The following is a 23,031-nucleotide window of genomic DNA, read 5'->3' on the forward strand; positions in this document are numbered from 1 at the left end:
ATTTTACAAGTCTGCTCCCATTATTCCATCTATGTATTATTTTAAAATTTGGAAGGACTTGTGTGCATCCCAAAATAATATAGAAGAATCTTTGGCTTTTGGGTCTTCCTGTATCTAGGGAAAATACATTAGTGGTTATAACTCATAACTCATTTTCAATTTACATTAATCTTACCTAAGACCCACTATTTAAGAAACTTCTCAGCTGCATTATGGAAGCATGCAAGATGTCTAGTCCTTATGAGAGATCATACCTTCTGATTGGTGGTAGGTTTATCTCAAATAAATTGGGTTTGGAGATATTCACTCTTAGCTTTGGTATGTCAGGGCTGTCTACATTTACCAAGTTCCAGTTCATTATCTTCTGGAGGTGGTCTGAAAAATGACTGACAGCATGACAGTCAACTGTTGGCAAAACCAATGAAGATGATGAAGTCTCAAGAAGCTCCTGCAGTAAATACAAATAGCAGTTAATTATGAGGTAGATAATTAAAGACCTTAAGAAAGTGATTGCTTTTTATACTTTGATCAGCTTTGATTACAGTTTCCATTATGCAAAATAAATTATATTATCTTCAATAAGAATCTGACAAGCAATTCCATTACACAAACAACCCAGTAATGAAAATCACCTTGTGGAAAAAAAACAAGGAAAAAGTTCAATATTGATATTGTCCTACATGTTTTGGAAATAGGTATTAAACTGGTTGTTTTGCAACCAACCTACCAAGAAGTAAAAAACACTGGCATGTAATATAGTAACAGATGGGATCTTTTGAGAGCTGCTAATGCCCTGCCAGTAAATTCATGGCCATACTCATACTTGATGACCAAATTGTAACACTGACATGTGTGAATGGTAGTATTTTTTCACACATCCCTTAAATAAAATGTTAGAACCTGATCGGCTCAAGGTTGACTCAGCCTTCCATCCTTCTGAGGTCAGTAAAATGACACAAATTTGGGGCGGCAATATTCTGACACTGTAAAACAGAGAGGGTGGTAAAGTACAATGAAGTAATATATAAGTCTAAGAGCCATTGCTATCGCTACTCTTTTTAAGGAGACAGGAAGGAAAATGTTAGCCAAGAAGCATGAAAGCCAGATTGGTGACTTGGGGTCAGTCACTCTCAGAGTCCAACTCTCCTCACAGGATTATTATTGTGGGGAAAATAAGAGAAGGAAGGAGCATTAAATATGTTTGCCACCTTACAAAAATAGTATAGGCAGGATAAATAAAGGAAAAAAAAATAAAAATATTATACAGTACTTTTTGTTCCCAGAGCTATTTCTAGGTTGTGGTGAAAAAAGTCAAGATGGCAATGCACATCAAACACGGGCAGAATTTTAACTATAGTATTGTAGTTGCCATATTGAGGTTTTTTACCATAATCTGTGAATATTTCCATCTGTCCTTTGCAGAACTTTTTGCAAAACATGAGTTTACCCTGTCATAGCCAACTCTCTTTGAAAGTACATAGTTATGAACAATCAGTTATTAACATATATCATTTTCACATATATACTGCTTAAGGTGAAAAGAATATACAGCATGTAAAACACTATAGCAGGAATAAATGAAACTTATCAACGTTGGCTAGAGTACAAAGAAGTATTAGAAAATGTTCATTTTTACTTGTGATTTTGCCAAACATTGGCCTCAAAAAAGCATCTCTGCTGGACTGCTTCTTCCCAATATGAAATCAGTTGTGTGCAAGTCAAAATCTGGATTAATTTCATTATGGAAAAATGAGAGTTTATTTTCTTTAAATCAGCGGAAATGTTCCCTCCAAGATGGCATGCTGAGTGGTGGGACGGATTTGCTTCCCCAGCCAATGAACAGCTGGTTTTGCTGCCAAAGTGGCAGCCAGCTCCCTGGGTCAAATGAGAGCATCTAGGAATGACCCATGACAACTCTAGGACAACTTTGACACTCCTGAGAAGAGGAATCCTTGAGGTTGTAATTCCTGATGGGGCAATCAGAGAGTCTCCATCTTTCCTCGCAGCTATTATTATTTTTAAACAAACCTTGGCTTTTAATTGCACTTTTCAAAGTTTTTTTCTCTTTTAATTTGATTCTTATTTTTTAAAGGTGAACTGACTGGTTGAATGCTGATTTATTCTAACCCCCTGCTGGACTTTAATGTTAACTTTCTCTGGTTGCTTTACTGTATGGGTTTTTTTCCAGCTCTGACAAGCCACTCCAGGTTTTTTGCCCCCACCATTTGGAAAACCAGAACTGTGTTATATCTCTTGTTAAAAGTCAGCAGAGAAAACATGAATCAGCCTGCCTATCTATGTCATAATGATCATATGGGTTTCATCAAATTTAGCAAGCAAATGTTTAGATGCCAATAAGAACATTTATCAATTCTTGGGCCAGCTTATACATCCAGTGCTACATTAGTGACTCTCATTTCTAGACAAAGGAAAACCAATTAAATAACTTGAGATACATTTTCTAGAACACACAGTCATAACCCTCATTTGCCAAAAGTAAATTGAAAAACCATCTGTTCCCTCTTAGCAACAGCTATTGAAGCATCCTCATGATAAACCAATTGATAATTAGTATTTCTACTGTTCTCAAATATTTGATTTATATATTTTTAAAAAATTTCATCTATTTACTATCTGATTCTTAAACTGTAACATATTTTTGTACAAATCTCTTTATTCAACTTCAGGGAAAATTATGTAACTGAATGGATTAAAAATCTTACCCAAATATATTTTTTCTCCTGAACAGAATTAATTACTATATAAGACACAGAATCAGGACATTACACCTTTGGCATTGGCAAAATGCAACAACTGACCTATACAGACAGATATATGCTTCAATTATGTATCACTTATTGTCACTTATTTTTAATGGCTTATTTCATCCATTTGTTTGCCATCTATAAACCCCCAAGTACTGAGTAGGCAAGAGCAGTGGTCACCATGCAACTGGACATGGGCAAGAGAAAAGCTAGCAATATCTACTCCTTATCATAATTATTGCTTCCAGGTAAAAATAGCGAACAAATAAGTAATGTGTCCATAGAGACTTTGTCCTCTCCTTTCATAAAGTGAGTAGGAAAAGCTCATATTGATATATCAGATGAAAAAACAGAAAAGCCTAAATTTCTACAGCCGACAGAAGTTGATAATGATTGCCACAACTCGTCTTTAGGGGCAGTGTTTTGAGAATACAGTAGTATTTCAATAGTTGTCCATAATTCTAAAACTGATGAGAATGCCATGTGATCTGCTATTTCATCCAGAAGAAATGGTGAGTCATGAGGCAGCCTAAGTCAGCAAGCTCTTCCTTGTGCATTGACTACTGGGAGATGAGTGTCGGATCAAGATTTTTGCTTCAAAATGCATTGAATGCCAAATTCAATAAGTTTCGAAGCAGCTGGGTACAAAGATATGATTGTACGTAAGTACAATAACAGTGAGCCTTTTTTTCAGGAGGATTTAGAGTTGTCCACAACTGCCACAGCTGTTGCCATATACCTACTCTGTGAAGAAGTTGAAGGATAAACAGAAGTTGTATGTGCATGCAGACAGGCTGATGCAAACACCTCCAAAATCTCAACTCCAGGTTGCATGGAAGTGTGCACCCTGTCTGTTAACTGGTTCTGGCTTTCTGCTGAAAGGCCGGAGAAAGCAAGGCATATTCAAATGGGAAATGTTAAAATTCACTTATGTACAAAAGGAACACCTATATGCACTCATCCCCAAACAACAGAAGCGTATGTTCCTCATGTTCCTTTATGAGTTGTGGTTAGAATGGGCTTAATAGACATCTACTTAATCAGACAAGGCATTCCTAACTTCCATGAGTATCCATATCACAATATATGTAACTGCATGTTTTTGGTACCAAGCATTCACAAATTTTGCAGGTACAGCAAACAAAAAGGGGATTTTAAAAGATAACTTCAATATTTATATTCTTAGAAACGTTATCTGGCCATGTTATAATAGGGGAGATTAAGATTCATCAGTAATTAATGTTAATCAAGAGCACTCAAATGGAGGCTTCCTTTTTAAAGAATCAAAACGGAAAATGTTTTCTGAAATTTTAATATATAAGTATAAAACGAACTTGGTGGGATAAATTTACGAGGAAAAGGAACTTCTTACATTTGAAAGAACCATCTTCAGAAAACAGCTTCTGCAAGCATTGTAGGGTTATACTTTGATTTGTATTCATAATTGGACTTTGAGAAAAATCACCAGGGAACTGAGAATGGGTTGACCCCTAATTTCCATTCCTGAGACTAACAGGCAGAATGAACTGTAAATTCTGAATAACTTCAAATGTTCTTCCATACACTATAATGGAAATTACAGAAATTTATCCTTATCAAGTTTGAAAGAGCTTTGAACCTGTTTCTGGAATTAAAAAGAGCCTTCTGCCATTTCTTTTAAGCATGCCTATTTCTTAAAACTGCTGGGAAATGCCAGATGGAATAGTTCTGCTTGCCTGAACATTGTGAAATAGTGACTCATTTCCGAAGAAGTTGTTGTATCGTGTGAAGTATTCCACACTAAGCTGAAAAATAGAAAGATGGTAGAGATTATTAGAGAGATACCACGTTGTTCTATTCTATTAAAGCTCATCTAACATACATAAGCAGAGCCATACTTACTGTATCTTGAAGAAACAAGACAATATTTGTGTGCTCTGGACCCGGAACTGCATCTTTCAGTAATAAATATAACTCATCCCTCGACATAACATGTCCTTCATGTAAAGTCTTTGCCAAGCCATGGAGAGAGCTAAAAAAGAAATTGAGTTATGAAAAAACAAATAGGAACAAATGATTCTATGGCAACTACTTTCTAGGGCAAGGGGTGCTACTTACAGTTTAAGCTGTCTTGAAATGTTATGTTAAAATCCATCATTTATGTCTGCAACTCAGACATAAATTCTTTAGTGTTACTTTTCATATTTTAGGGCTGAGCTAATTAATTGCTAATTCTTATATTGTGCTGCCTTTCTTCCAAGGATTTGAGGTGACATAGATGAAGCCCCCATTCATTTTTATACTCAGAGCAATGTCACTGTAAAATAACCTGAGTAAGGTGCTTTCACAGTCATCAGCTACAAACTGTGATGTCAAAATGGCAACCTGGGAATAATGATGTTAATACAATTGTCAACTTGCTTCAGTGACATCATGATACCAGGTTAGATGTACCCAATTTGTGTCATTTGTAAGAAGATGTTGCAACATCCATGTCAACATTTGACCCTCTTGTCTACTCCAGTCCTCACTATGGATGATAGCAATAGCACTTAGACTTATATACCACTTTACAATGCTTTACAGCCCTCTCTAAGTGGTTTACAGATTAACAATTTGGGTCCTCATTTTACTGGCCTCGGAAGGATGGAAGGTTGAGTCAACCTAGTGAGATTTGAACTGTCAAATTGCAGGTGGCTGGCAGTCAGCAGAAGTAGTCTGCGGTACTGCACTCCAATACTGTGGCTGTGCCACTGTGGTTCATATCTGAATGCTGTTCTTTTTCCTTTTTAAAGGAATTTGGATGTAATTTCCTGATTGTTGATTGAAATAAAATCGTTTGAATGAGATATTAAATTGAATTTTGTTTTTAAAAGTATTTTGGCACTCAAGCAAATTAGAGTTACTAGCACGGACAGAGAATGACTACAAATACAATAGTATTTGTATTACAATAATTCTTGTCGTCATGATACTAAATTCTACCTTGGATATATCATAGTTACCATTTATTCTGTTTCCAATTAAATGTGATGGAACTTGTCTCTTAGGACTTACAAGAATTATGGGACATTCTGACCCAAGGAACCCAGAAATGCTCCTACCTAAGCATGGGCTATTCTTCAGTTGGATCACTTTCAGGACACTTAAAACAAGTCATGATAAGATTGGAATGTTCCATGATTTGGGCACATTTCTATTAAAAATCCATTAAGAACAAAAACATATATTGAGCAATTTTCCAATTGATCATTTTCAATTTTAAAATTCTAGGATTCTGAAACGCTTCAGGTCAGTTTTGGACTCCTCATGACTGCCTGAATGAGTCCCTGCAATTTTCTCAACAAGGTTTTTCAGAAGGCTGAGAAAGAACAACTGGCAAAGGTCATCCAGCAGACTTTATGACCAAGACATGACCAGAACTCATAGTCTCCCCATTTCTAGCCTGATGCTTTAACCACTGCAACAAACTGACTCTATTTTCCAATTTCCAATCATTTCCAATTCTAGCGTTCTATGATTCTGATATAAGGTTTTAGACACTTTTAATGAGAAAATAAATGGACTGGAACATATAGAATGCATAATCTCATTTCCCATTGCTGAAGCAACTTCAACCCTTCCCCTGTAGGCTGCACATAAAGTTATCTTTGCATTTATAAATTTTAAAAATATTTCCAATGTTTTCTTTTATTGTAAACAAATTCACAGGCAGTTTGCAAGGAACATTAAACAGCACACACAAAGCCCACAGTGTAATTTTTCTTTAGTTTGAAAAAAGGAATTGTTTACTCTGATATAGTTTTGGGTAGCTTAAATAGATCTGAATAATCAAGAAATCAGTACAAAGTCACAATGGAAAGCCATAACAATTCGGAATGGCCTGCTACCTGTTCTTAATTCTACATGTATTTTTCAGGTGAGAGACTTAACTTAGCACAACTAAACATAAAAACATTGTGCAACACATCTAATTTTTGTTTCTTAACCATTTTCTGTGCTGTTAAAACTGAAGAAGATTGGAGAATGAATTATCACTATCTAGGTACTCTATAAAATTCAATTAAATAAGCAAGTATGCAGTTAAAAGTTGATCTGGAAGAATCTCTTTTTGGAAATTAAAGTGCTGTTTTGCTCCATGTCCATACACCAACCTAGAATAAAACATTAGTTTTATATGTTTTTGAGGCTCTAAGGAGAAAGGAGTATATGGATGAATAATTTCCTCTATGCAGGACTGTCAGTCCCGTGTGGTAGAGTCTATCAGGAAACAGACTCCATAGAAACTTCCATAGGAAGATTAAAACTTTCATATTGTTTACATCAGAGTGGGGAATTATGACCTGTCTATGACTTGTGGATTTCAACTCGCAGAATTCCCGAGCCATAAAAGGGTCATAGTTCCCCACCTCTGGTCTACAGTAATAGAATCTTACTTGTGTTTCTCTCCCTCTCTCTGCCTTATACCCTAGGGAATTGGAAGGGAACCAGTTTGAGTCTGTTTTTAATACTCAGCTTAATGCATGCTTTAGCAACTATGTTTGTCCTAACAGCTTTGGCAGAGAGAAACATCGTTTGATTTTTAGACTATCATGTATGAGATATGAGCAACTAGACAATCCTTCTCATAAAAATTGGAAAAGAAACTCATATCTATATATTGGACTTAATGCCTTATTCTTATGTGACCCTGTGATCGAGGGTTCCATCCTTCCAAAACGAAAGAAACATGACGAAGGAACTTCAGAGAGCTGAGGAAAACAGCAAGACTGGAAGTACAAAATGTTTTTTTGTTAGATAATTAATTCGACATATGCTTTTCTTTCTGAACAATTTGAACTTCCATGGACATCATTATTCCTTGGTTTTCCTCTGCACCCTCTGACAACTTAAGGAAATCACACTGTTTTGAAAAGCTGCTCCCACATAGCTTGCTGCCTCGAAAACAAGACCAGCTAAATTGCTGTCCTCAGCTGACAATGGAGTGCTAGGTATTAGAGCAAGGGTCTTCAAACTTGGCAAGTTTAAGACTTGTGGACTTCAACTCCCAGAATTCCTGAGCTAACATGACTGGAGGAGGAACTCTGGGAGTTGAAGTCCACAAGTCTTAAAGCTGTCAAATTTGAAGACTCCTGTATTAGAAGTTGCTATGACGGAAAGCATGAAGAATTAGTGCAGGAAGAATTAGAGAGGATGAAGGATCTCCCAAAAGTCTTCTCCTGTTCAAGAAAGCTCAACCTCTGATACAACAGAAAGAAAAACCAAGAACTGGAGTCATGATCGTATGTGGGAATGACCTTGGGAGACAGGAGGAATATCTGTAGCCTAGGTAACAATTCAGAAAAGACACACCCTAGTTTTCTGGAGAATGGAAAGAGAGAAGGGGAGAAATACTTCACTTGCAAGATTCTATTTAACATAACCCTACAATATAGATAGTTCCGATGCTCCTGCTTGTGCTTCTTGTTGGACTACCTTGAAAGGCTAACAGGAGGGTACTGCTGTAGGAACAACAAACTTTTGGAATATTTTCTTGAAGATTGCTCTTCCTACCTAAGCCTAAAAGAAACAAAGCAAACTTTGCTTGCCACGGAGCTTCTGATCTCTCTGGAAGCCAAAGCAGAAATGGTCCCAGAAAATCCATGGCTGAATGGGAGAAGATCAGTGATGGGATTGTTATTTTTTTTTACTGCTGGTTCTGTGGGCATGGCATGGTTTGGTGGGTGTGGCTTGGTAGGTGTGACAGGGAAAGGATACTGTAAAATCTCTATTCCCACCCCTCTCCGGGGGAAGATTACCACCGGCTCTCCGAACTAGTCAAAATTTCTTCTACCGGTTTTCCAGAACTGGTCAGAACCTGCTGAATACCACCTCAGGAGGGGACAGTCCTACACTGGCTCAGCATGACAGTTTTGATCTTTCTTTGGCACTTCTGTGCAAATCAGAATGTTTGTATAGGAGATTGTGCTGTGTTTTCTGATTTTTTTTTTTAAATCCCTTTCATGTTAGATCACTTTGATCCAGTTTCAGCTTGCCTGAGCAGCAGATTGACAGGATCTGAAGACTGTGTGGTGGGGAATATCTTCAACACACAGTTAAGAGGGTCTCTTGGTGCTGGGGTAAGGAGGATATCTAGATTGCACTCCTTAGATGATCTATCTGCATAGATGAGACATCCCATACTTCAAGAAGATGTCCATCTATGAAATGGGTTCTTGGCACCCAGTCTCTCTTGAACTATATTATTCCTTCAATCAACATTCAACACTCTCATGAACTTTCAAGAAATCTGGGACTGAAGCAAGCTGAAGGATTGATAGCACACATGAGAAATCATTTAATTATATAATACAGGCTACATTTCAACCTAGTTTCAATAGAGTCATCCCTTTAAATACCGACAGCTGCTTGGGAACAGATTTAAATTTTTGTTGAACTATTTGGCAGATGTGTAAGGACTCCGCTCTCCCTCTCCATATGTCTAGGGACATCCAGATCGCCTATATTATATTTTTTAAAAAGAATATTAACTGCATCCCTCCACTTAACTTCATGTCTAATTTGGTCCATTCCCTTCTGCATGCCAAGCTGGTGAAATCCCAGATTCCTTTCCCAAGTAATCATTAACATGTTATTTCTAAGGAACCCTTGGACTCCTCCGTCATTCAACTTTTACAGCTGGGCTTACTAATATGATGGTTACTGCATTTGGGTTTTAATAGGTAACAAAACCTGCCAGGCTAAACTACAGAGCTGAAATGAATATCCAACATCAATCAAACAACAGCAGGAGGAATGAATTCAATAGTTTGCTCAAAATCAGATATATGTTTTTCTCCCTTGGTTATATTGCAGGTTGCCCCTTGAGTGTTTAAGCTGTCAGGTGTACTTAGGAAATGGAGTGGGTAATGATTTGAAATACCCCTTGCTCTTCAACTTGTGAAATGAAAAGGGATATAAGAATGAGGTGGAAGATAAATGAAAAGGAATCATTTCTGCGGTTCTGTTCAAATGGCATAAACAAAATGGGGCACCTTTGTTATCCAGATTTTTCTTTTCTTTTAATGAACTTGCAAAACTTTGCATTGGGGTAGAGTTGAGGCAACTGAATGGTGCTCGAGTGTTTACTGGCTGGATGCCCTTCCAAATGTAGAGCTTGCAGCAGACTATTGCACGCAAAGAGACAAATATCCACTGCTATCTAGGATCAAACTCACAGCTTCCTGACTGTGAGGCAACTTGGTTATCTAGGATAAGCCCAGAGGTGGTATTCAGCAGGTTCTGACTAGTTCTGGAGAACTGGTAGTAGAAATTTTGAGTAGTTTGGAGAACTGGCAAATACTACCTCTGACTGGCCCTGCCCCCATCTATCCTCTGCCTCCCGAGTCCCAGCTGATCGGCTGGGTCTTCTTTTGTTGCCCTGCAGAGGAGAACGGAGCTGGAAAGCAGCTAAGTGGTGTGGAGAGGGAATGGAATTTTTATTTATTTTATTTATTCATTTATTTTGTCAAACAATTTTTAGATAACAGGTATAAGTATAAACATGATTATAAATACATGAAATGGATACGAATAAGAAAAAAAAGAAACAATAGGACAGGGACGGTAGGCACGTTTTGGTGCGCTTATGCACACCCCCTACAGACCTCTTAGGAAAGGGGTGAGGTCAATAGTAGACAGTCTAAAGTTGAAGTTTTGGGGGTTTGGGGAAGAAACTACAGAGTCAGGTAGAGTATTCCAGACATTGACCTCTCTGTTGCTGAAGTCGTATTTCCTGCAATCAAGTTTGGTGCAGTTTATCTTTAGTTTGTATCTATTTTGTGCTCTTGTATTGTTTTGGTTGAAGCTGAAGTGTTCATTGATAGGTAGGACATTGCAATATATAATTTTATATACTATACTTAGATTAAACCAAAGGCGGTGTAGTTCTAGGTTGTCTAGGTCTAAAATTTCACGTCTGGTATCATAAGGTATTCTGCTACGAATAGAAGAGTGGAGGATTCTTCTCGTAAAATATTTTGCAGTAAGCTTCCGCTGGAGTGGGTTGGGAATGGAGATTTTACAGTATACTTTCCCTGCCATGCCCACCAAGCCATGCCCACAGAACCAGTATTAAAATATTTGAATCCCACCACTGGATAAGCCCCACTAAATTTAAAATCCTCAGACAAGCCATGTGTGGCCCATGATTATCTAGTCCTTCTATAACAACTTACTTTGGGGGAAATTAAGATGAAGATTGCAGTCTAATTACACTACCTATAATTACAGCATTTCAGTATGCACATAATTGATTATTTATTTGGCAGAATTATACTAGATAATTAGAAATGTTCACATTCTAAAATTACATAATGAGAAAGAGTTTATATTAACTTATTTTGGTTTTGTTTAAAGAAATAAACTGCATATAAGAGAACAGGGTAATAAATAAAGGCATAACAATCTAAAATGACTCTACAATAAAATAAGTAACCGTCGAAAATAACTTTTAAAATGTTGTGTGAAAAAGCTGATATTTTTGTGAAACAAACACTCCCTGATGCAGAATGTTTAAAGAATGTTTAGAATATTCTGCTATTGCTTTAAAATAATATGTGAAACATGAATCAGAATTAATTAGGCACCCAAAAAAGAAAATAACAACATTACACTTAAAGATTTCAGTGATACCAAACATTTGGGAAGCAGAACATATTTTAAAATATATTCCTTCTTATTTTTTATGTTCTACTTTTTTGATAGATTCAGTACTTGATTTAAAACTTGTTTCCAAGAGCAACTGATGCAAGCATTCACTTTCACTTCCTGCTTTGCCTTTTCTCTTTTTAGAGTTCCCATATGCAAAATCTAAGTTTGCTTTCAGTGAAGTGAGAGAAGGCATTCCATTCTATTATAGTATTTAGACCAGTGGTCTAAAAGTGGTCAATATCAACCACCAGGATCAATGAGATTATCTATACTGTTATTGTGGTTTTTTTCACACAATCAGCCAGATGTTCAAACTGGATTTGGCATTTGTATCCACTTATTGAGTTCTTCCAAGGACTTGGGTTAGCAGATGTTGATGTTTAATGTTGTTATCATTGCAGGATGTGAGTTTTCTGAGTAAAGCTGCCTTTTGCAATTGACTGAGGGAGAATTTGTCAATGCCGATGATGTTCAAACGGTGCTCCAATTGTTTTCGGATTGCACCCAAAGCACCGATCAGTGTTAGTACTATCTTTGCTTTCTTTTGTCACAGTCATTCTATTTCTATTTGCAGATCTTTGTATTTTGTTACCCTCTCCTTTTTCTTCTATTCTGCTGTCTCCCGGTACCACCATGTCCACTATCCATTTTTTTTTGTCTTATCAAAAATCGTTTTACTGTTTTTTTCATCCCACAAAATTCTATAAATGAAGCAATTGCTCAATTAGTTTGTGTTCATTGGATTGCTTTAATATGCCAAAAAATACAGCCTTTCTTTCTCCTTAAATATCTCATATGCATCAGACACATATTCAATAGAAGATGACGGTTGAAAATTGTTTTTGAAAATAAATTTATTTTTTCACCTTTAGTATTGACCCCAAAATAGACATCACCATAAACCGGCAGAGGAGCAGCACTGAATATTCTAACCATGTTTTTTTTTTCTTCTTAAAATTGTTCCCATATCATGTACAGGCTATGTTTTATTATTGTTTTATAATGATATAATATTATTGTACAACAATGTGAAATCACAGCTGCTGGTTCTTTTAAGTGGTATGGCCCTTCATACACACCATGTTTCAGCTTAATATATGTGCAGATCCAAGCAATGTGGTTTTGTGTAATTGATAGATGGAAATTTTGTCAATACACAGATTTTCTAAGGGCTGCCCAGGATTCTTTGGTATGAAACCCATGGCCAGTTTATGCCATAATCTTTCCACTTTGATTTTCAGATATTACTGCTTTGTGATCTTCTCCAATCCTTTGATTCTATTCCCTAGTATCATCACATCAATTTAATCACAGTTCAATCTAACGTGTTGTGAGTCAGTATTCAGAAATCCCACAACCTTTGTCTTTAAATAAGATGTCGTATTGGTTTTTTTAGAAAAAGATCTCTTATGTTATTATATTCTATGTTTTGTTTGTCTGTATATTGTTTTGTAAAATTAATAAAATTTGCTTAAAAAAAAAAAAGAAATCCCACAACCTTTTAACCTAGACATTCTCAATTATTTTTTCAATTATACATTCCGGCCAATTTTTTCTTTACTAGACATGATCATTTTTAGGAATGTTCCAGTGAATCATTTTGGTGACGGTGTCATGTCATGGTTTATAATCAGTTACTGCCATCTTGCATGTGCTGAGTATGTGATCTACTGTTTCTTTTGCTTCTTTGGTTAATCTGCACTTTGAATCATCGATGGTTTTTCAATTCTGGCCTTGAATGCATTGGTTTGAATAGCTTGCTCTTCTACAGACAAAATCAAACCTTTGGTTTTTTTTTTTTTTTTAATGTTCTAGTTGAATGTCATTGCCAGATTTCTTCCTACTTTTCCCTTGATATTTTGCAAAAACTGATCATGTAATGCTTTTTTTTTGCCAGCATTCTGTCTGTATTATTTTTTTTACTGCATTTCAATATTCATTCTTCTGTTTCCTGTACATTTAGCATGTTCCAATTTTTTCTTGAGTCCAGCTTCTTCCTGGCTGTCTTTTATATAATTAGCCAAGTCATGTTTTTCTTCTTTGACTGTTTGACCTGAAGTCAACCTCTGTCTCCATTTCTGCAGGGCAGGTATAGGCTATCAATAACACTAAGGGGATGTAATACAGAGTGAATAGTCATCAGTTTTCTTGTTTTTTCCAGTCCAAACTGTCCAGTTCAGCTTGTGTCCAGTTAATAATTGTAGCAGTGTATCGTATCACAGGCATGATTCAGGTACTGGTGGCTTTGATAATATTTCCACAATTCCATTTTGTCTTTAGGAAATATGTCATGTTTCTTTGTTAATCACATTTTTAACTTGTCCAGGATTGATGTTTTCCAACTGTAAAATCACCAAATACATATAAGTGTTTTTCTTCATGGCTCCTGATGGTTTGGCTATTTGGTGTTGTTGTTTTTTTTGATTCAGTTATTGTTGGCTGTTTTACCCTGCTTTTTGCTACCATAGCAAATTTATCTAGGCCAAATTCCATTGTTAAAAAAAAAAGAAATCCTTGCAGTGATTTTACCACCTCATCATCAATGGGAACAAGAAAATGGTGAAGGTCAGCTGGGGGTAAGTGGAGTGCAGGGCTGTAGGGGTCTCAGAGTGCAAAGCAGCAAAGCAGGGGTGGGATTCATATTGCTTTTGCTACCGGTTCTGTGGGCGTGGCTTGGTGGGCGTGGCAGGGGAAGGATCCTGTAAAATCTCCAGTCAGAGGTGGCATTTGCTGGTTCTCCAAACGACTCAAAATTTCCGCTACCGGTTCTCCAGAACTGCTGAATACCACCTCTACAGCAAAGACAGTGTTCTGTCCTGGGCTTCCCCAGAAAGCACCAAGCAGACTCTTGTCCCGACCAAACACCTTTTATTAAACAAATGTGAATTTCGTACATTCACATTCAGCCTGGCAAAAAGTCTTTCAAGGGTATAATTAGGAACTCGGACCTTATCTATCTTGGAAAGCTGCCCAGTAAATATTTCCAAACACAGTGCTGACAAGGAAGGGCCTAGCACAGAGTCTCTAGGATGCACAGACAGATCTTCGCAATCATAGAAAGAATGAACAAATTGTTTCCTGCAAAAGCCCCCTCCTCTTTTGTTCCTCTTTTAATCCTTATGAGGGGGGGCATTCATCGTCCACCTGCGGCCTTACTCCCATGTTGACCCTGAGTTCATAATTGTTCTTTCTTTTCGTCAGCTCTGCGCATGCACAGGCTGGGAACCGGTTCCAGCTGGTTCCCCGCCGCACTGCTGTCCGAGCCTGAAGGCAGCTGAGGACTGGCAGCCTACCCTGGCCCTATCTCTGCCTCTGACACAGATCTCTTGTCTGTATCTTCCTCAGCCTCCAGGACTGGCCCAGGTTCCTCCCCAATCTCCTTGCTGTCTGACTCTGCTGCCAGGTCGGCCAGCCGCCGGCCGGCCACAACAGATAGGAGCAGCTGGGGCTTCCTGGGTTGGCTGCGGCTTTCCACTGGGTTGCCAGGCTGCAGCTTCGTACCACACTACTGGACTACCTAATATAGCTTAGGCTTCTCATGACATCTATGAGTTTCCCCCCATGCAGCTTAACTGGGCTGGGAAGATGAGGCTTTAGGGCTGACTGCAGTTTCATACTGCACTGCAGCTCCAGGGCTTCCTGCCTCAGAGCCACGGTGCATTAAGAAGCTGAACCACAGTGTGGCAAGTAGTTCCAGAGCCACACCCTTTGGGAGTTGCCTGACGCCATGCAAAGCAGTGTGCAGGATGAAAAAAAGAGCAGAGAAGGTAAACGGAGGGAAGTTGAACATAGTCACTTATTTTACTAAGGTCAGGTTTGGGAGGTACAAACCCGGAATAGCTTGGGTTAGGATGGTCTTCAGTGACCTCCTCCCGCTGCACCATAGAGAGTATTTTAACTTACTGCACCTCTGGATGGTTTGCCAATTGCACAGTGGCAGATAGGAAAGCACTCCAGAGGGTTAATGTCATTGCCCAGAAGATCATTGGTGCCCTCTCCCCTCTTTGGAAGAGCTTTATAGCTCCCCTGCCTTAAGAAAAGTTCAAAACATTCTCAAAGATCCGTCTCATCCTGGGAACCCATTTTTTGAACTATTACCATCTGGCAGAGGGTACAGAATAATAAAAACAAGGATAAACAGCTTCTATCCCAGGACAGTAGCTCTTTTGAATTCTGCTGTATAGTGCAGTGTTGGTGCAGTGTCAGGGGGTTTCGGTTCAGTGTGTGGAGGGTGAAGGATGTGTGTTTATGTTTATTTTCATGGTCATGATGTGCACTGAACATGGTGTTTGATTTTGTTGTATGAGGTGCAATGACAATAAACTAAACTAAACTAAACTAAACTAAACTAAACTAAACTAAACTAAACTAAACTAAACTAAACACCAATGGATTTGCTTAAAAACGGGGTTGCTGGGAATACATTGCTATGTGATGTGATTATGTGATGGAAATTACAGTCCCAGCTGTGTTCATAAGATCTACCTGTCTGATAGATCAACTTTTTGAGGGCACACACATGTCTTAAACATCAGATCTGGTCCTGACAGTTAATCACAAGTTTCCTTATGTTTCCTTATGTTTGCTCTTGGCTGCACTTGGCAGAAGTATTAGTAAGAGCTTAGCAAGCCAGTTTTTATTAGAAACAGAAACAAAGTTTTAAATACAGTTGTTGATTGCCCACTGCAGTGCAAAGAAGTCAGAATCTTTACCTGTAGTGTAACTATGCTCCTGAGTTTAAGCTTTTGCATCCAGCTCTTTCAATTAATTGGCATCTTAATGGCCTTGGGAGACAATTAAATATGTTCTTTCTAGTCTGGGAACTGCTGGTTCTACATCAATAGTGTCACCTTTACATTGTGTGCCATAACATGCATTGTAATTTTTTATTACACAGAGAGGAAAAGAAGGACCGTTAGAGCTGCTGAATTGTTAATAGAGATAAAAATTTCATAGCGCAGAGTTGTATAGCCTGTGATATTCCAATTATTATTGGACTATAATTCCCCATGTACCTCTTCAGGGAAAGTTCTGGAAGAAGCAAATTGCACCTTCTGGTTTATTTAGTATGATTATTAGTGAAAGAGAAACTCTTCTCCTTCCGTAGTTTTTTTTCCTTTTCTCCTTTGTAACAAAATACAAAGATCTGCATAAGCTTTCAGGAAGCATCACAAATACCTATTTCTGTGCTTCTCAGAAGGACAGCAAAGGAAAAAAAAATACGAGGACAAGAAAGGGGTTCTGGTACTGCTGTGGCAGGTGTGAACAGGTGCTGAGACCTGGGTTTTCATCCGAAGGAATGAAAAAGAAAGAAAATATTAAGCAAAGCAAAGAGAAGTTGGGCCATCACGAAACCAAGAAGGATGGAAGAAGGGTAGCTTTACACAACATGATTAAGAGAAAATGAATAAGAAGTTTCTTGATAGAGCTGAAGTTTGTCAACAAATGAGTCCTTCAGCAGACACAGACACAAAAGAAATCTGTAATACACAAATGGTGCATGTTGATAGGAGAAGATGCTGTTGGAAAAGAAGAGGCCAAGAGCTCTATAAGAGCAGCTACTGTGAATCCAGCAGCATTTAAGAGTCCATCATCAATTTTGATTTAAATAACTTGCTCAGTTGGCCTTTTTGTGTGTGTTCCCAGCCTGAAAGATGGGGAAAAGAGGACATAATAGCAATCACACTTAGATTTATGTTCTGTCTCACCTGTGACCACGAGGTGAGAGTCCAAGTTTTCAAAGGAATATAAATAAGCAGACAGGACCAGAAACGACAGAGTTAAATTCCTTTGACTGGAGGAATCCTTGGCAGTCTTCCAAAAGCTGCCTGCCAAGTCCGATAACAAACAAGACCATAAATCAAGAAGCAAATGCCGCATGGAGAATTTGTCCAAGCTGCTATCACGAATAAACAAATTGTCCCGAACAGAGATTCAGAGCTAACACGCCCTCTTTTATTTCCTGAGGGGCGTGTCAGTCTCTCAAGTCAGTTCCTGATTTGACCTTTCCTTTTATGTTGCATTTCACGTCGATGTCTACATCTTTGTCTTGCATCAAACCAGCATTCCTCGGCTTGATCCTCAGCCAAGGACTCCGGCACACTCTCCTGATTATCTGCCAACACCTGAGGCACAACCAGGGAGGAAGGTCCCAGGGAGGGAGATGATTCTGAATCCTCCAGCAACACAGGCTCAAACCTCAGAGCCAAGTCCTCCTCTTCCTCCTGGCTCAAGTCTGTGTCTTCCAGCAAGGCAGGCTCAAATCTCAAAGCCAAATCCCTCTCTCCCTCATTACTTAAGTCTGTATCTTCTAACAAGGCAGGTTCAGACCTCCAAGTCACAACAGATTTATATATTGCTTCATGGTGCTTTACAGACTTCTCTGAATGGTTTACACTACAGAGTTTTACATATTTCCCTCAACAGTCATTTTATCAATCTTGGAAGATGAGTAAGAGAGGTGCAAACGTTGCACTTCTAGAAAAAGATTGGACAGCCATTTGTCTCAGATGGTCTCTTGCCTCGGGCATGAGGTTGGGTTAGAAGACCTCCAAGGTTCCTTCTAACCCCATGATTCTGTCATTCTAAGAACTGAAACAAATGTAATTAAGCAGCATGCTGCAAAGGTGAATAGGATATTAGAAATAATCAGGGGATTAAGAAGAGAACCTTGTGGTTAGAGTTAGGAGGAAGACTTATTTTCCTAACATCAAAACGTCAACATTGTAGTAATAGTAATAATAACCGAATGCCTGGAGGCTGTGGGGGGTCTGGATGGGAAGAACAGGTGTCAGCTGCCAAGCCTGGCAAGACTCAGTAGCTTTGGGTTTGGAAGCCTACTGGTTATAGGACAAGAACATATTTTGGGCTGGGTGGCACTGCCCCAGACAGACCTAGGACACAACCTGGGCATCCTCCTGGCTTCAATGACTCCTGATTGAAGAGCAGGTGGCAGTTGTGGCTAGGAGGCCTTTTGCACAGCTTCAGATAGTATCTCAGTTGCAGAGCGGGGCTCTGCTCACAGTCACACATGCCCTTAGTCACCTCCTGATTGGACTACTGTTACACACTGTACATGGGGCTGCTTTTGGAGAGTATCCAAGAGCTTCAGCTGGCACAAAATGAGCTGGCACAGACAGTTCAGCATGGCTCTAGCACAGGGGTGTGAAACTCAAGGCCCGTGGGCCAAATCCAGCCCATGGGGTGCTTAAATCTGGCCTGCAGGCCAGTCTGGAAATAGCAAAGGAGCAGCCTATGGTGCTATGGCAGCCAAAACCGGGAGGGGGGACACACATGACCCCCTCCCATGTCTCATTTTCAGCCTGGATGGCCTCCTGCACCACTATCCCAGCCAAAATGGGGCACAGGGGACTGAGCACAGCTTCACCGTGCAGTTTTCAGCCTGGAGAGCCCCTTTTTTGGCCTGGATGGCATGCTCCATTTTGGCTGGCAAAGGCCTGCAGGAGGCATCCTCAGGGGTGGGATTCAAAATTTTTAACAACTGGTTCTGTGGGCGTGGCTTAAGTGGTGGGCGTGGCTTGGTGGTCATGTGACTGGGTGGACATGGCTTGGTGGTCATGTTATTGGCTGGGTGTGGCCAACTCAATATCACTCACATCAAGGCACGCATCTCCTCGCCTGGCCTCTCATGACTGTGGGGATGCTGCAACAGTCGTAGGTGTGAAAAATAGTCATAAGTCACTTTTTTCAGTGCCACTGTAACTTTGAATGGTCACTCCACACAAGCAAAGTACCAGCAAAGGAGGGGGAAAAAACTCCAGAGAAGTTCCTGAGACAGGAAGTCTAGTCCTGCCAAGAATGTAATAAGGGTTAACGGAGAGGCAGTTTCTGTAAGCAACACCAGAATGTTTCCTTCCTGCCTTCCTTACAGGATTAGGCCAGTAATTTCTTCCAACAACTGGTTCTCTGAACTGCTTAGAATGTTAACAACCGGTTCTAGCGAATAGGTGTGAACTGGTAGAATCCCACCCCTGGGTGTCCTCCCATCACCCGCCACACCAGTCGGCCTGCGGAGAACTACAACGCTGATCTGCCCCTTGAAGAAATCTTGTTTGACATCCCTGCTCTAGAATAATACATGATACCTCCTCTTCTCCCAAACTCCATTAATTCTAAATCTGATTCCAATTCAGGATGCTGAATTTAAATCCCTATACACCTCCGGGCCAGATTATTTGAAGGACTACCTGTCTGTCCCACCAGATCTGGGAGAAGAGGCATGCTATGGGTCTCCTCTGCTGGAGATCTATATCTGTCACTGGCTCCTGGCTTATACAATATCCTTCCCTCCACCCCCAGGTGAGGCTGCCTATATTCCCACTGATTTTCCTGAAGACCTTCAAATCTTGGTTAAGCCATCAGCACTGGAGGCTGCAAGGGGCCAGCGAGATACTGAAGCAGCTCCGTTGTTATTAACATCTGCTATTCTCTCTTAGCTTTTGTAATTTTTAAAGCTGGTTTTAATTTTTTAATAATCATTGCTTAACTGCTATTAGCTATTAGCACTTATTACCTGTTTTAATAAGTTCTGTTGTATACCCACCGGAGTCACTTTTTATGTGAGATGGATCACCATATAAATATTAATACATACAATAAATTAATTGTTCTTCTGTAATAAAGTGACAAGTAAAGGGCAATTCTGCTTTCTTTCCTGAATACCATCCAGAAATGAACTTGTGTCCTTCCATCACCACCATTATGCTTATCAGGAATTGGGGCAGTGGGTGGGTAGATTTTCTAAAGTAAGATCATACATGCTAATTCATAAGTATATTGTATAATGTTAAAACCTGAGACAAAGAGCAGCTTTTGTATTTACAGTCTTTTGTCCTTTTGGTATCTTGCTTATCCTCCCTGTATGCTTTGTTCTTTTTTCTAAAAAAATTAAAAAGGATGCTATTTTCCAACATAGATTAATTTAAAGATTGGTAGCATTTGGCTAGAACACGAGAGAACAACTAGTTTTCTGCTCCAGTTTTAAATGATCTGAACATTCTGCAATGATTAACTAATGAGCTGACTAAACAATGTTTATACTATAAATACTAACAGCATTTTACAGCAAAGAGATGGCTGAAACTCTTCATTCTGTTTCCTCCAAGTTTCCAATCAGCAATTTGACCCCTTGCTGTGTCCCTCATACAACATTTATCACTCTCCTTTGGCTTCTTGACTATTGCAGAATTTATTTTTAAAAAAGCCTTCATTCACCCCATAGGCATCCGTTTCCCCAACTGTCTCCACCACCCAAAGCCAGAAAAAAATCAATAAGAACAATGGCTAATCTATGATCCTGGTTGTATGGAGTGAGATCATACATGCTAATTCACAAGTATGTTGTAAAATGTTAAAACCTGAGACAAAGAGCAGTTTTTTTCTATTTATCTACCATATAAGGTTTTAAAAAAAAAAAAAATCAAGAGATCCCGTTTTCTCACTTAAAATACTTCAAAGTTCAGTAGTATTTGACTTCACAATTAAACTTTTAATAAGAGTTGTATTCCAGTGAATCATATCATATGACAGAACCATACTTTTAAACATTCTTGCATTTCTATATGTTAATATAGATCAGGGGTCCTCAAACTTGGCAACTTTAAGACTTGTGGACTTCAACTCCCAGAATTCCTCAGCCAGCACAGGAATTCTGGGAGTTGAAGTCCACAAGTCTTAAAGTTGCCAAGTTTGGAGACCTCTGATATAGATTGGCAAGCCACATGCTAAATAAATAAATAAATTTCTATTTGAGGGTAAAACAAACAAACACATAGATTAGTGTTTCCCAGCTGGGAACCCTAAGTAACTAAAAGTGTGAACTTCAACTCCCAGAATTCTCTAGCCAGCATGATGACTGTGGAATTCTGTGGGTTGAAGTCCATACAACTTCTAGCTGCCAAGGTTGAGAAGCAGTGATGAAGATAATCAAAATACTGAAACTGAACCTAGTGAGATGAGAGTTTTGTGAGTCTCCTCAGTTTAGAAAGAAAATAGAAGGAATAAATCCAGGAGTTTCTGATTCACATACAGTAAGTGAACTGGCATATTGCCTCGAGTGCAGGCTTCTGCATTGAAGATTAAAAAACAGTTTGGTAGCTGTAACCATGTCATTCAAGCTCTGCACATTTAACGTGTGGTATGCACATAGCACATATTCTAAAAGAGCAGGGCTGTGATCATGCAATCACGGATGCTATACTTTTTCCCTCTCTATGGACAATTCTTTTGGAATAACAATTTTTATTAATGGAATTTGATTCACCTACAATATCAATTCCTAGCAGTTTGTTTACAACTGTTACTGTATTAGTCTAAAGCACTTGTGTCAAACTCAAGGCCCACAAGCTGGATCTAGCCCCTGGGGTGCTTAGATCTGGTCCACAGGGCCGCCCTAGAAATAGCAAAGGACCGGTCTGTGCAGGGGTGGGATTCAAAATTTTTAACAACCAGTTCTGTGAGCGTGGTTTAGGTGATGGGCATGGCTTGGTGGTCATGTGACTGGGTGGGCGTGGCTTGGTAGTCATGAGATTGGCTGGGCGTGGCCAACTCAATATCACTCACATTGAGCCACACATCTCCTCGCCTGGCCTCTCATGACTGTGGGGATGCTGCAACAGTCATAAGTGTGAAAAATGGTCATAAGTCACCTTTTTCAGTGCCATTATAACTTTGAATGGTCACTCCACACAAGCAAAGTACCAGCAAAGGAGGGAAAAATTCTCCAGAGAAGTTCCTGAGACAGGAAGTCTAGTCCTGCCAAGAATGTAATAAGGGTTAACGGAGAGGCAGTTTCTGTAAGCAACACCAGAATGTTTCCTTCCTGCCTTCCTTACAGGATTAGGCCAATAATTTCTTCTAATAACTGGTTCTCCAAACTGCTTAGATTGTCAACAACCGGTTCTAGCAAATTGGTGCGAACTGGTAGAATCCCACCCCTGGGCCTGTGGTGCCTCTGCCTGCAAAAATGGAGCTTAGGAGGGCCACTTATAGCCCTCCTGGGCTCTGTTTTCAGCCACGATGGCCTCCTGCAGATGTCCATTCTTGCTGCAGCCAAAAGCAGAGTCCAGGAGGACCACACGCAGCCTCCCTGGGCTTAATTTTCACGAGCAGAGGCCAAAACATCCCCCCCCCTCCCAAAAAAAACAAAAAAACCCCCCCACCAACCCCACCCACCCCCCCCCAACCCCAAACAAAAACAAAACACCCCCCCCCCCCCCCCCCCAAAAAAACAAAAAAAAAAAAACCCCCCCCCCCCCCCCCCCCACACCCCCCCCCCCCCCCCCCCCCCCCCCCCCCCCCCCCCCCCCCCCCCCCCCCCCCCCCCCCCCCCCCCCCCCCCCCCCCCCCCCCCCCCCCCCCCCCCCCCCCCCTGACAGGCCCCCCCCCCCCCCCCCCCCCCCCCCCCCCCCCCCCCCCCCCCCCCCCCCCCCCCCCCCCCCCCCCCCCCCCCCCCCCCCCCCCCCCCCCCCCCCCCCCCCCCCCCCCCCCCCCCCCCCCCCCCCCCCCCCCCCCCCCCCCCCCCCCCCCCCCCCCCCCCCCCCCCCCCCCCCCCCCCCCCCCTACCTTCTGTGTCTTA

The 23,031-nt window shown here is 40.1% G+C and overlaps 1 protein-coding gene across 1 annotated transcript in view; it reads right to left on the bottom strand.

Moving 5' to 3' along the window:
- The window catches only part of LOC113445083 (V-type proton ATPase subunit S1-like), a 57,625-nt gene that overhangs the window by 31,555 nt on the left and 3,039 nt on the right, over nt 1-23,031 (bottom strand). The window contains exons 2-4 of the mRNA XM_087935631.1: nt 4,647-4,776; nt 4,481-4,549; nt 255-448 (exon numbers count right to left, since the gene is read on the bottom strand). Coding sequence (XP_087791757.1) covers nt 255-448; nt 4,481-4,549; nt 4,647-4,776 — 393 coding nt within the window. The remainder of the gene's footprint in view (nt 1-254; nt 449-4,480; nt 4,550-4,646; nt 4,777-23,031) is intronic.

This window comes from Pseudonaja textilis, chromosome 5 (genome assembly GCF_049901715.1).
Source record: "Pseudonaja textilis isolate UNSWEBS1 chromosome 5, rPseTex1.2, whole genome shotgun sequence".
NCBI classification, from domain to species: domain Eukaryota; kingdom Metazoa; phylum Chordata; class Lepidosauria; order Squamata; family Elapidae; genus Pseudonaja; species Pseudonaja textilis.